Below are 13,344 nucleotides of genomic sequence, written 5' to 3'. Positions count from 1 at the left end.
GGTATTATTCGGTTGTTTGGTCACTGTTTAAGATGAGAGATACTAAGGTGTCATTCTCTTCAGTCATCTTGATGTTAGGCCTATACAGCTTTTGCAATCAAATCTGGTATCTTTCATAGACACCAAAACATTTGTGTAATTACAGAAAGGGAAGGATCCACTGGAACGTTCCTGGTACAGATATGTCTCCCCTATGTGAAGTGTTGTAAAAACATTTGCTAAGGTACTTGCCCTGTGGTTTGGAAACTGCTACACGTCCCTCCATTAGGGAAGACCAGACTGGTTTTTGTTGAAGGCTGCCTTGCGTCTGATAACGTGCCTCAATGATTTCGTGCACTACATGCTGTAACTGTGTTTTCTATCCATTGTGCCACGATCTCCCTCGATGTAGGAAAACCCCTTTGATAGGCTGGATGGGGACCCACGTTTATTGTAATGGTTCATCTTGGGTGTGGAGGAGGGTGAGGCTGGCTACACTTATGGTCTCTGAGCACAGGGGCTTGTAGAACACAGTAACCTCCACAGTGTCGGCCCACCCAGTACTGAAGTGGCTCAAACCTCTTCCCCCTTCCTGTGCTATGGCATAAGGGAATGTGTAAGGAAACATTTCACATTATTCCATTGTGGAAACAGGAACTCTTGGTTTTGAATTACAATGCAGATTGGGATGCTGACTGTAATCTCAGGATAACTTCTAAAAGTTTATCATGCCAGATAGTTCATTTTAAGGTTATCCAAAGAGCATACACCATACCTTGAATGAAACTCCAGCCACTTATTACTGTCACATATGTAATGTCACCTCTCCTGGAACTTCCCTATGTTTGGGAATGTCCTGAGATTGTATAGTTTTGGAAATGTTGCATTGCTTAATTTGATCAAAACCGACTATAACAGCAGTCCATGTGTATGTGTCCTTGACTTTGAGAAAGGTGCTATATAAATGTTGTTAATAATAATAAGAAGAAGAATATTATGCTTTATGAATGAAGATTGAAATATCTGTCTAAAGATGTTATTTGATTTTTCTTTAGTTCTACTAAGACTATTTTACAGAATTGTGTCACACCTGGGAGACGGGTGCAATTAATCTGCACGTTATGTTTATTTTAAGATCTTGACTGTCCAACCGCACAACACATCCCACAGCTGTTGGGTCCTGACAGTCTTCTGAACTCTTAGACTTTATCCAACATGAGCTCTAAGTGGGAATAATTCTGTGGGTCACATGGGGCGTGGGTTTACACGCTTGGGTGCTCTTTCTCTCTCTGTTTTAGTTTATAGTGATAGACATTAAGAAGGGTGTTGGTTCTGAAATATGCCCGTGTTTGATGGTGTTGGATTGGTGCAGATATGGTCTGTTTTTAGAAGATGGTAACGGAGATGAAGGCGCTTTGTACGTTCAGCCACGCTTCTGCTCCACACGCCACTCACACTGGTTTTAATGTCTCTTTATAAAGATCAACCCTGAAGGCAACACGCAGCTACATTAGAGTCTGATAACTGCAGTTAAGGGCGCAATTTATTAATGCGCTTAAGAAAATAAATGAACCTTTTTGTTTTCTGTATTTTCACAGATCAAAAATGGACATGATCTTGTTTTCAGTGAGAAATGTAAATATTTACTGAAATGGACACAGTCACACAGTTATAACCCTGTCGTGTGTGTTTATGTGAGTGACCCTGAGTGATGCCACAGAGTCCAAGTGCACAGATTGGCTCTGTCCTCAGGATGGGAGGGAGAGCATTACTCTGCCCTGTAACTCACCATGACACTCGCTAATCGTGGGCACCTACATGTTGGCGTTGGCTGAAGGGGCAGCGTCCTCCCAGTGTCAGCCTTCCCTCCCTCACAGCACAGACAGCAGATATCGGCCAAACCAGGAGGACAGAAATGGGACAAAGCTGGTGGAAAAAAAGTCAAAATAAATGTCATGTACAACTGCGTACCTTTTTCCAAAAGCCTTTTTTCTAAAAAGGCCTCAATTTCCCGATCGTCTGCCTGATAGTTCATCAGAAAATGAATTAATATTAATATTCCGCTTGGTGTGTGAAATGTACCTTCTGTTCAAAACATGAAGGCTGTTCCTTGATATAAGGTCAGATTTAATTGCCCGGGTGTGGGAGATAAAGGGCAACTTCATCCTGCCGCGTACTAACAGTGATGTTAATTTAAAGGAAAGCAGACTGCGGCTTCTCCGTCCTATAATGAGACACTATACGTAGAGCCCAGTGGCGTCTGGCACGGTGCCCTTCTCTTTAGCAGCTGTTAGGAGGGTGGTGGCGGTGGTGGCGGAGGGGGTAGGGGGGCAGTTGGAGGTGTAGCAGCACAGGCCACCACCGCCCACCTCCACGTTTCTGCCTCCACATTTCTTTTGAAAGAAAGGAAAAAAATATGCACAGCTTGATTTCCTGGAGATATTCTCATTTTCATAGAGCGTGAGAGAGAGAGACAGGGAGAGAGACGAAGAGAAGAAGAATAGCGCGAAAGAGGACAGCATGTGTGTGCGAGTAGCTGGATGGCATGTGTGCTGTTAGTTGCATAGCAACCGGCTCTTCCGTATCGTAGCGCCTGCACACTTGTTGTCATGGCTGCGTGAACACTGCCTCTACACGCTCTGTCCATGTGCTCTGAGCCTGCGTGCACACACTTAATTAAACTCACCTGAATGGAGGAGACAGCATGTGTGCTGTCCTCTCTCAGACCAGACCACGACCTGCACATGCTCATGTTCTTGGGAATTTAAGCCAGTTTGTTAGACCTTTCAGATGAAATGCCTCCAAGTTGCACTACTACTATAGCTATGGCACTATTAATCTAGCATATCACTGTGGCACTATTACTGTATCTGTAGCACTATTAATGTGGCACTGTCATGTATCCATGGTAGGTTTTGGTCTTAGTGTTTTCTAGACAGGTATGACCACCTCTTGTGTTTGTTTCATATTGGTCTTATATTTGTGGATTTGTTTACCAACACTGATATTTAGCAGCAGCAGCCTGTAGTTATTAGAGTGCTTTGAGCTCCCAGTCCCAGCATTTTCCGTAGGAGTTTTTGGCTTTTTCTGGGATTTCTTCACATATCATGGCAGTGTGGAGGAAGCCAGCATATTCCAGCCAGGCCATTCCCAGGGAGCGTCTGCACCGGCGGGAGCAGACCACTCCCTTCGGACCACTCCCCTTTGGCCGTCCGGACGAAGCTCTGGTGTGGATCTGCCCAGGGTCGTTCTATCTCCTAGACAGAGGGAACGCTCTAGGAGAAATATGTGCCAGGCTGTGTGTGTGCACATGTTCCCTACTACATGTTGGCGTCGTGCCACCATGTACCAGCTTTACCGTGAGAGTCTGGCAGCATCCATCTGCGAGCTCATGCCAAGGGCACAAGCGTTTCCCCCCCCCTTCTGCTGCATCATCCTCAGTCGTGACCCTCTTGAACAGCCTGTTTCTGAGCGAGGGGTCATGACTCCGCATCAGAGGTTAGCCGAGGTCATGCCGTGCCCGATAAAGCTGGTGGGGATCCTGATCGGCATTTCGTCCCGGCCTTGTTGCTCCAATTCTGTCGCTCTGCCCCCTTTCTGAGACGTCAGCTTTTGCATGCCCCTGAGATGGGTGACGCCAGCGAGCATTTGTGTGCGCTCCGGTCAGTCCCTGCGGAACCTGCCGGTCTCTGACTGTCACCGGGAGCTCCGCCAGCCCTGAGATCTGTTGATAGTCCCGCAGCTGACACGGTTTACCTCGCAAAATAAGGCAGGAGAACCTGACGCGTTAGACATGTTACTCGCTAAAGAGGCCATGATATGCCTGCTTTATCGTAAGTACTACTTTGTGTGTGTGTGTGTGTGTATGTGCGTGCGTGCCTGCCTGTGTCTCCTCTAGGGGCATCGCTGGCTGCCGCGTGTTTGACTAGACCTCAGAGCCTGCGCTACCTGTACACATTGACCTTGAAATCATTTCTGCATCTTGGTTCGTAGTCAGATTAGTCCAGATCGACATTTCAGTTTGCCAAGCTCCCACCCCCACTGAATGGGGCAGGACTACACCATCTGTCCCGTACTGTACTCCTGCCACTCCCCAGAGGAGAGTGGCGCTCCGACACGCCCTCCACCTTCCCTCCCTCTCTTTGCTCTTTTTTTTTTTTTTCTAGCTTGTACCCTGCACAGATAGCCCCCCCCAGCATGTGTCTGTGTGTAACCCCCTAGAAATGCATTTGGATCTTCAGGTTCCCAGCAGACCAGGACTCTCAGCTGGCATGGGTGCGGTGCCAGGACCTGGACACCTGGTGCTGTGCCTAAATGTAGGCGTGGCAAAAACACATCACACCAATGCCCACCCCCATCTACAGAAACCACTTGTCTTTTTTTTTTTTTTTTTTTTTTTTTTTTTTTTTTTGGAGGAGGAGGAGGAGGAGGAGGAGGTTTGGGGGTTGGGGCCGAGGGCGTTCTGCATGACGGTGAGATGAGGAGTGAGGGGGTTAGGAAAGTTGGGGAGGGGAGGGGCGATCAGGGGCGCGGAGAGCAGTCAGTGCAAGAATGAGAGAGAGGGAGAGTGTGCAGGAGGACAGCGCAGGGACGGAGGAGGCCAAGGTGGAGAGGGGAGGTCAGAGCTGCAATGGTTAAGTGGAGAGAAGGAACATGAGGACGGTGAAGAAGAGACGGAGAGGCACAGTCCGCCAGACGGAGAGGGGGTCTGGCTGACATCTGTCCTGACAGGTCTCTGCCTCACCTGTTCCCCTCTCTCACACTGACACACACATACACACACAAGTGAGGGGGAGGCTCCAAAATGCTGTCGGAGTGATTAAAAACACAGCAGGCTCAGAGAATCAGTTTTGGTTGGAGTCCATGTTATGCAATGGCCGTCTGTTTGTCGATGTGGCGTGAGCTACCACGCCTCCAGCATGCTTGGGTGGGCCCTGCGACTGTGGGCCCTGCGACTGTGGGCCCTGCGACTGTGGGCCCTGCGACTGTGGGCCCTGCGACTGTGGGCCCTGCGACTGTGGGTTGTGCCACAGTACCTCCCCTGTGCTGATAGGCTGGCCGTATCTGTCAGTGAATAATACACGCACACACACTCTCACTCTCTCTCTCTCTCTCTCTCTCTCTCTCTCTCTCTCTCTCTCTCTCTCTCACACACTCACACACACACACACACACACACACACACACACACACACACACACACACACACACACACACACAGAATTTTGTTATTTATTTTTAGATTGCCTTCTTTATTGGTAGTAAGAGAAGAGACAGCCTGGTCCTCTGACTGACTGGGCTCTGTGGTCTTTGCTGTAGATGTGGATCCGTGTAGCTGCTCACTGTGTCTGTGTGTCTGACGTCCTTTTCACGCGCAGCTGACGGACAGAGGTCAGGCAGAGGTCAGGTAGGACACAACATTTGTCTAGGAAACACTAACAACCCTGGTGACTTTTAATCAGAATAATGTTCGTCTGCGTTCTTGTTTCATGGCTGTACTTTTGTTTGTTGTGTGGTGTGTTGCATGTAAACAAACAGATCAGAGGTGTGTGACTGCTATGTAAAGGTGGGGCTGACCGCGGGCACCTGCCAGCGTCTCTCCCTGGCCGGTCATGTGGTCTGTGCCGTGGCCTGGAGTGGCCCGGGGCGGGCCACGTCTGGGTGGGGCCCGTCTGGGCGTGGTTTGTCAGCAGTTTAAGACCCCAACCTCTTTCATTACTTAAACTAAACATGGCCAACAAAGAAAAGCTACTGGGGTGGGACTGTCGGGACTCGTTGTTGTCTCTCGGGACTCGTTGTTGTCTCTCGGGATGATGTGTTTTTGTTGTTGTTGTCTCTCAGGACTCTTTGTCTCTCAGGACATGTTGCTCGGTTTTAGTTCTCGTCGGCTTCCTGAAGTCTTTGACTGCAAATAGCTTTTGTGTTGTGCATCTCAGTTAACGACTGATGCCTTTTGTCTGTGTGGGGGCAATTACAACTGGGGGTTTTGCAGCTGGGGCAAAGAATGGCAGCGTCGTTGCTGGGAACTCGCGCCCCATTTCTCCCTCATGAAAGGCTCCGCGTTCGTCCAGTTCCAAACAAGCATGTGAGCTCTCCCGAAAGTCATGATTCACTCTACAGGAACGCGCCATCTCTGTCTGTCTTTCTGTCTGTCTGTCTGTCTGTGTCCTTTGAATTTTGCTGGGAGAACCCCAGAGGCGCCAGAGCTCAGGTCTGTGAGAGATGGTGAATTCCCTGAAACCCCGCAAATTGGTGCCAACTTTGTAAACTAGACTCAGATGCCTTGACTTAAACAAACACTCCCCTCCCTTCTGCTCTCTGGAACACTAAAAACAACAAAACCAACAACCTGTGGGGAAAAAAAGGCACTTTTAACAATTCGGCGCTAAAACTTGCAGCCATGCCTAAAAGCATGGTGACGTCTCAACCAGTTAACCTCTCCCTCATCCTGCTCTCTCTCTCGCCAGGTGTACGTGGAGTTCGATGACCTGGAGTGGGAGAAGCGTGAGTGGGTAAAGGTCTACGAGGACTTCCAGGTGTTCCTGCTGGAGCAGCAGCTCGTGTGGGCCCGGCGGAAGGAGTGCTTGCAGCCGCAGGGCGTCCGCACCAAGCCCACCCAGTGGCCCGCCCTGGTGAGTCCCGCCCCCAACCCCCCAACCTGCGCTGTTCCGGCCGGATGCTTGACTACGTCCCTTCTGATATCCCCGCGCATGGGAGAGAAGGGACGACCTGTTGTTGTTGTTGTTGTTGTTGTTGCTGTGTTTTGGAAGTTTCAGGCTCTGTTAGATGAGCAAATCATGTCGGACCAAAAAAATTTTATTTGTCATTTTCTCAACCTTTATGGGCTGTGCAGGTGGGGGGTTGTGTGTGTGTGTGTGTGTGTGTGTGTGTGTGTGTGTGTGTGTGTGTGTGTGTGTGTGTGTGTGTGTTTTTAAATGTAAAGCCATTCAGCACAGCGCCATCTAGCCCAGGCACAGGAGATAAGAGTTCAAAGAGAAAGTGTGGGTGTGGGGGTGTGGGTGTGTGTATGTGTGCGCACATGCACATTCTGTGTCATCATCCACCTGTCCCCTGAGAACATGTGTCTGGGCTATGTGCCTCTCATTGTGCAGACTTGGGTATTTTTGTCTTTATATTTTGCCTCGAAAAAAACTTAACGGATCCTTCGTGATTTTGACGTCTACGGTCTCTCTCTCTCTGTCTCTCTCTGTAATGGCTTTTAGCAGTCGGACTAATTTACTAGCCACGCCGGCCAGTCGTGAGGCTTGTGCACATCTTTTCTCTTCCCCTGATGTGCTGTCTATCTGGAGGGAGATGGTTATCTACCGTGCGAGGCAGCAGCCTGGTGGACAATGAGGCTGTGTTATCTCTCCTCACTCAGCACTGTCTACGGAGCACACGTTCTCTCAGAGTGAGCTCTATCAATACGTGTAATCACTCCCCTCACGCTTTGTCAGGCTGTCATTGCCCAACGGGAACGTGGGCTAAACATCTTTATTTTAAGTAGCTGGAGGCAGGGCCATGATTACTGATCTCAGATCAGCAGAGCTGGAGGCAGGGCCGTGATCACTGATCTCAGATCAGCAGAGCTGGAGGGTGGGCCGTGATCACTGATCTCAGATCAGCAGAGCTGGAGGCAGGGCCGTGATCGCTGATCTCAGATCAGCAGAGTTTGATTCAGTATCTCCCTACCTCCCTCAGCTGAGTCCCGAGCAATCAGCACTGGGGTTTGTGCCTCCACCTGGCCTTAGGAAGGCCATTGTGTCCTCTCTTTCTCTCACTCTCTTCTCAGCTCTGATGGCCGCTCTTGCAAAAGAAAGCGGATTTTTACAGCCGTGCGGTTGGCCTTGCTCACCGCCATCACGCCCCTCCGCCCTGGCACACTTTGGCCTTTGATCTACAGCCCCCCCAAAACCAGCTGAAGCAGACCGTTGTTCTGCACCATCCTCCCAACCCAATCTCTTGCCTCTTGCGGGGCAGATCTGTAGACGGACGGTGACCTGGGATCCCGTCACTCTCCTCAGGGCCAATTAAAGAGCTTTCACTGCTGGCCTCCTGCCCGGGATATTTATGCCCCCCAGGCTGTAGCACCCCCCCCCCAGCTGCTGTTTGCCCACCCCCACATCCCCCACCCCTCGCCTCCTCCTTATTCTCATATCACCCCCTCAGGAGGAGCAAAAGGCTCCCTTAACGCACTGCTCTTTTTTACCCCTTCCTTTCATTCTTTTCTCTCCCCTGATGGATGTAAATTCCCCCCCAATCTCTCACACACTCTCTCTCTCTCTCACACACACACACACACACACACACACACACACACACACACACACACACACACACACACACACACACACTCCCCCCCCCCCCCCCCCCCCAAATCCTGCTGGCGGCTGTGTTCAGTGACGGCAGCACTTACGTCTGCTCCTGAACCAGGTCACAGCGCTCCACAGGGTGTCTCCTCTCGTCTCCACACACACACACACACACACACACACACACACACACACACACACACACACACACCCCAGGCCCACCGGGTGTCCTAGTAAATGGGCTGCATCGTCCTCCGGCGACCCCCGTCACCCGCTCGCGTCTCCACCGTAGAGCTACACCACAGCTCAGCTGGACACGTCCCCCGCCCTGTCGCCATAGCAACCATCAGATTATGCGGCGCATGCGTGGGTCTGTCACGGAAGACAGGAATTACGCCAGCGATCGACACTGTGCCGGTCTGTAATCTTCAGTGTGTGACAAACCCTGTTCTTTTCATCAGCTGGCCTGGGTGATTTTAATGGAAGGCTCTGTGTGCGCGTGTGTGTGTGCGCGTGTGAGTGCAGGCGCACATGTGTGCGTGTCGGCCCGATCACCATCACATGGAATGACAGGAAACAGGAAAACGAATGGAATGCTTTTTTCCTTTTCTTTTGTATCCGCTCGCACCAAAATCACATTTTCCATTGGATATGGCAGGAACTGAATGAAAGAAGGGGAACGGAATGAACCTGGGACAGCGGCAAACCGCCTTCAGAAATGTTCTGATGGGTGGGGCAGCAACCCCATGCTAATGATGAACATTTATCTGGGTGCTGCCACTACTGCTGGCGACGTAGGCACAAGTGGCCAGGCTCAGACCATCACAGCAGGCTGACAAATGAACCACAGCGCCCCCTGGAGGCGGCGAGGCGGACCAGGGGTCGGAGCACGTTGCTGGGGCTGTCCGCGCGCCACTCGCGTTCTGCTCCTCCCCCCAGGGGCTGCTGGTGATACCGGTCCAGCGAGCACAACTACCTTTGACACTGTGAAGGCTTTCAGCCTGGCTGTCGATGTTTCCCCTCTGTCTTTCTTTGGGAGAGAGGAAAAAGGAAAAGGGAGAGTGAACAGTGGCTGGAAGGTAGAGGACAACACAGGTGACCCCCCCCCCCACACACACACACAGCTGGCCCCTTAATAGTCCCAATCACAGACAGACAGCATTTACGGCCCAGCCCGGAGCCCCGCGCACAGAGGTGGTAGAGGGGGGTTGGGGGGTGCTCAGAGATGGGCCTTTGGAGAAATGTCAGAACCCCACCCCCGCCATACACACACACACACACACACACACACACACACACACACAAGCCCCATATCACTTTAGTACAGCTGCCTTTTATTTGTCTCTCCCTGTTCTGCTGTGACCTGCGTTTTCTCATTGGATACATTTCACTAAAACTCCCCCAACACACACACATATACACCATCGTTGCATCTATCCCTGCAAGAGTAGCGGTGTCCTTGGAAACCACAAGAAAGGCTGTGATTAGTGTGTGAGCGGAGCCTCAGGACCTGTGTCTGTTTATCCCCCCTATGCCCCCACCCCTGCTGTAGCTGGGAGGACAGCTCGGTCCCAGTGGCCAGCCGGGGGTCAAACGCTGGTCAGCGCTCACAGTCTCTCATTGTGCTCCAGATTGCTGGTGTTTTGTCCTCCACGCTGGGCCCGTGCTCTCTCCACAGCTGTCTGCACGGAGCGTTGAAACCCCCCCCCCCCCCCCACAATCACGCGCGCGGTATTACAAAAGACTCACCCGATTGTACTCCCACCCCCCAATATGTGCAGAATAGGCTCAGGCCTGGGTGGGCCTTCAGTCACGGACAGCGGGGGGCGCTGTGAGGCCCCCCTGCCTGGCTGTGGAATGCAGATCCCTTTGTTGTCATTCCATAAGCAGCTCTGGGTGACGGGACGGCGGTTTTGGGGGGTGGGTGGGCGGCTACGCTCGGAGGAGTATGCAGGATGAGTCGCACGCTCTCTCTCTCCCTCGATAGATGGGTGCAGTGAATACCAGACTCCATGTGTGTGGTGGCAGAGGTGACCCGTGCCATCACCACTCATACAATGCGCACACACACTTCTACAAGGCTGTGTGAGCAAGGATATTCCTGGCACTCTCTCTCTCTCTATGCTGTTGCTCTCAGCATGGTCTTCTACTCACCTGTCAGGTGCGCTGCCTCCGTGTGGGCGGAGCTTGCACGGTCACCCCTTGTGTCCTGCAGAGAGGGGTTCACTCTCATGATCCTCCTGACTCAACCTCCACGGCACGCTGCACGCCGTGCTACGCCCGCCCACTGCCCACGGACTGCCCGCTCTGTCGTACACACCTAGAGATCCTGAGAGACCGATGTGTTTTGTCCATCCTCTTGTTGACGGTCAGTTGCGTATGGAGGGGCTGAACTCATCAGAAGTAACACAGCTAGATTCCTGGCACATGCTCCCATAGCACATCTGTTGAGTTTGGCCTGGCGTCCTGCTGCAGTACGTTAACGTTTTCCAAGTGTATTTTCCTGAAAGCCGAACGCTTTTCCCAAACAGGCTGTTTTGTTTGGTACGTTGGCGCTCGTTCAGCTAGTTGGTAGCGGGACGGCGTCTTTTCCTGCGTCCTCTCATCTTTTGATGTCTGTGTCCGCAATCTTTTTGTCTAGGGTGTATTATGGTGAACTCTTGCTGCGACCCCCCCACCCCCCACCCCTGTCACAATATGGCGTGTCCCCCCCCATGTCTTTTTGTCACGCTGCATGAAGGACCTCCCTGCTCTGTGTTCCCTCCACAGTGGCCTTGCAGGGGAAGTGGGGCCTCTTTGTCTTTCCTGCCCCCCACCCGACACAACTGCCCACCCAGGGACGCTGTACAGCCACCAGGTGGCGATACTTCAGGTGAACTACAGTCTAGATCGAATCAGAGCATGTGTGGATTCTGTTACCATGTACAGACTTGATGCCATGACAACAAGCATGTCTGGATGAGTTTCTCTGGGCCCCCAGCTTCAGTCCCACCCCCCGCACTCTGCCCCTCTGCCCAGTCTCGTTATAATCTTGTTAGAATTTTGTTGCCATATGTCCATATAAACATCGGGCTTTGCTCAGGGAGTCGTTTGTTTACATTGTGAGCATCGCTTTACCTCTGCGCTGTTTTCATGAAGTTTGCTCACAGTAACCTGACATGGCGCTCTGGTGCGTTAATATTTTCGCTGTGCTGTTGATCTCGCCGCTAGCTAGCTGGGACCAAGTGGTTTAACGGTCACCACGTCACATCATTAGTGGGCAAGAGCTGGCCGAGAGGAACAGGAAGGGGCAGTCTTAGATCAGGGCCTCCCTCAGGCCTAAGCTTACATCAGCAAACCCTCTCTCTTTCTCTTTTCTCTGCCTCCCTCTCTCTCTCTCTCCCTCTTCTCTCTCTGTCTCTAACTATGCTGATGGGAAAATATGTCTGAGTCATAGAGTAGCTGTCAGGGTTCACTCTGTCCCTGCACACATGGACACACACACACATTCATATACCACCTGCTGTGCCGGGGAGCTGTCAGTTCCATGTGCCCATGTTCCTTGTGGCAGGCCAGGAGGGTGGTGCGAGGCCGGCGATGCCACCTGCTCCCGCCACCATCGGGATGCAGAGCTCGAACGGTGGGAATGCGGGTTTCACAGCACCACGCCCGCGCGCCTCCTTTGGGGGCAGCGCGGCAGAGAACACAGCCATAGTCTGAGCCACCCAGCCGTCTGTAGCTCCCCCCACCAAGGGAGTGGTCATGCGCGTGCGTTTGTGCGTGTGTGTGTCAGGGTGGGGGGAGGGGACGGGGTGGCACTTTGCACATGTGACTGCGTCTGTTGCAGCTCCATGCCAGATATGACATCATCGGGGCAATGCTGGTCAGATGTCTGGAGTCGCTGACATCCTGCAGGCCGGGCGGCTCCTCTCTGTGTCAGGTCACCTGATCGGGTTGTGGTGGTGACTGAGGTGAAGTTCTTCAAAGGCAGACATGAGGAGAGAGAGAGAGAGAGAGAGAGAGAGAGAGAGAGAGAGAGAGAGAGAGAGAGAGAGAGAGAGAGAGAGAGAGAGAGAGAGAGGAAGGGTTGCATCATACATGACTAATCATAAAATTACATTTACATAGAACTGCAGTGACTCATCCAGTTTACTTACACATACAATGACATCTTAGCCCCCCCCCCCCCCCCCCCCCCCCCCCCCCCCCGGGAAAAAAAACACTACACGTACAAAAAAAACTGAAATTAAAAATTTGAATAAATCCAAATGATGTGAACAAAATGGAGTGGGACCAGCTGTAGTCTCTGACAGACTATATTTTGTTCCAAAAATCTGTAATGAATGCAGGGTGAATAACTACCAAACTTTAGTCAGAGTTTATACGGAGGAAGGCAGGCTCTCCCGCAGTGAGAACGCTTTCTACAAAACCGATGACAGGACACGGCCTTTACCTGCTACTGCACACACATATACACACACACACACACACACACACATGCACAAACGTTCTGATCTGATCCCAAGTCTGTTTAGATTCTACATTTCCTAAGGTCATTCTGCTGTGTTTTTTAACATCGGGAAGATGTGTAGATGTGCACTTCAGTTCCACGAGTGTTTGCGAGCGCCACCAGTGCAGTGTGCACTAGGGACAGGGAGCGTAGTGCGAGTGCTTGCGTTGAACTCTAATGGAAGCTTGGCCTTCGTTGTGCTGTACACATTTGTGTCTGGCTGCTTGCCTAGAGATGTTATTTAGCAGTCTGCACTGTCCTAATTTTAAAGATTTCATGTTTGGAGGTGGTGGTGTGGGGTTAAAGAAAAAAAAAAACAGTTTATACCATTTCAATTTCAAGAAAATACTGCCTTTGTGATGATTTTAGCTGCATTGTGGCATAACAGCCGCATTCACCCCTGACCCATGGTACTGAGTTCAGTGTGTATTCAGTGGTGTGTAACCTTGTGCAGCGGAGAGTCTTCTTGAAGTGCATTTGTGGTGCAGGTGGCATTTGTATGCGACGGTTTCAGTCTGGGTGTATGGTGGCGTGCACGCATACACACGGGATTGGAGCTACTGT

At 51.4% G+C, this 13,344-nt stretch overlaps 1 protein-coding gene across 3 annotated transcripts in view; it reads left to right on the top strand.

The window, feature by feature from the left end:
• Positions 1-13,344, top strand: part of jmjd1cb (jumonji domain containing 1Cb) — an 80,747-nt gene that overhangs the window by 25,531 nt on the left and 41,872 nt on the right. For all 3 annotated transcript variants that reach the window (XM_035533798.1, XM_035533797.1, XM_027021677.2), the window contains exon 2: positions 6,447-6,611. In XM_035533798.1, the coding sequence (XP_035389691.1) occupies positions 6,447-6,611 (165 nt within the window). The remainder of the gene's footprint in view (positions 1-6,446; positions 6,612-13,344) is intronic.

This window comes from Electrophorus electricus, chromosome 14 (assembly GCF_013358815.1).
Source record: "Electrophorus electricus isolate fEleEle1 chromosome 14, fEleEle1.pri, whole genome shotgun sequence".
Lineage (NCBI taxonomy): Eukaryota > Metazoa > Chordata > Actinopteri > Gymnotiformes > Gymnotidae > Electrophorus > Electrophorus electricus.
Note: the sequence above shows the minus strand (reverse complement) of the source record. Positions and strands in the feature narration are given on the sequence as shown.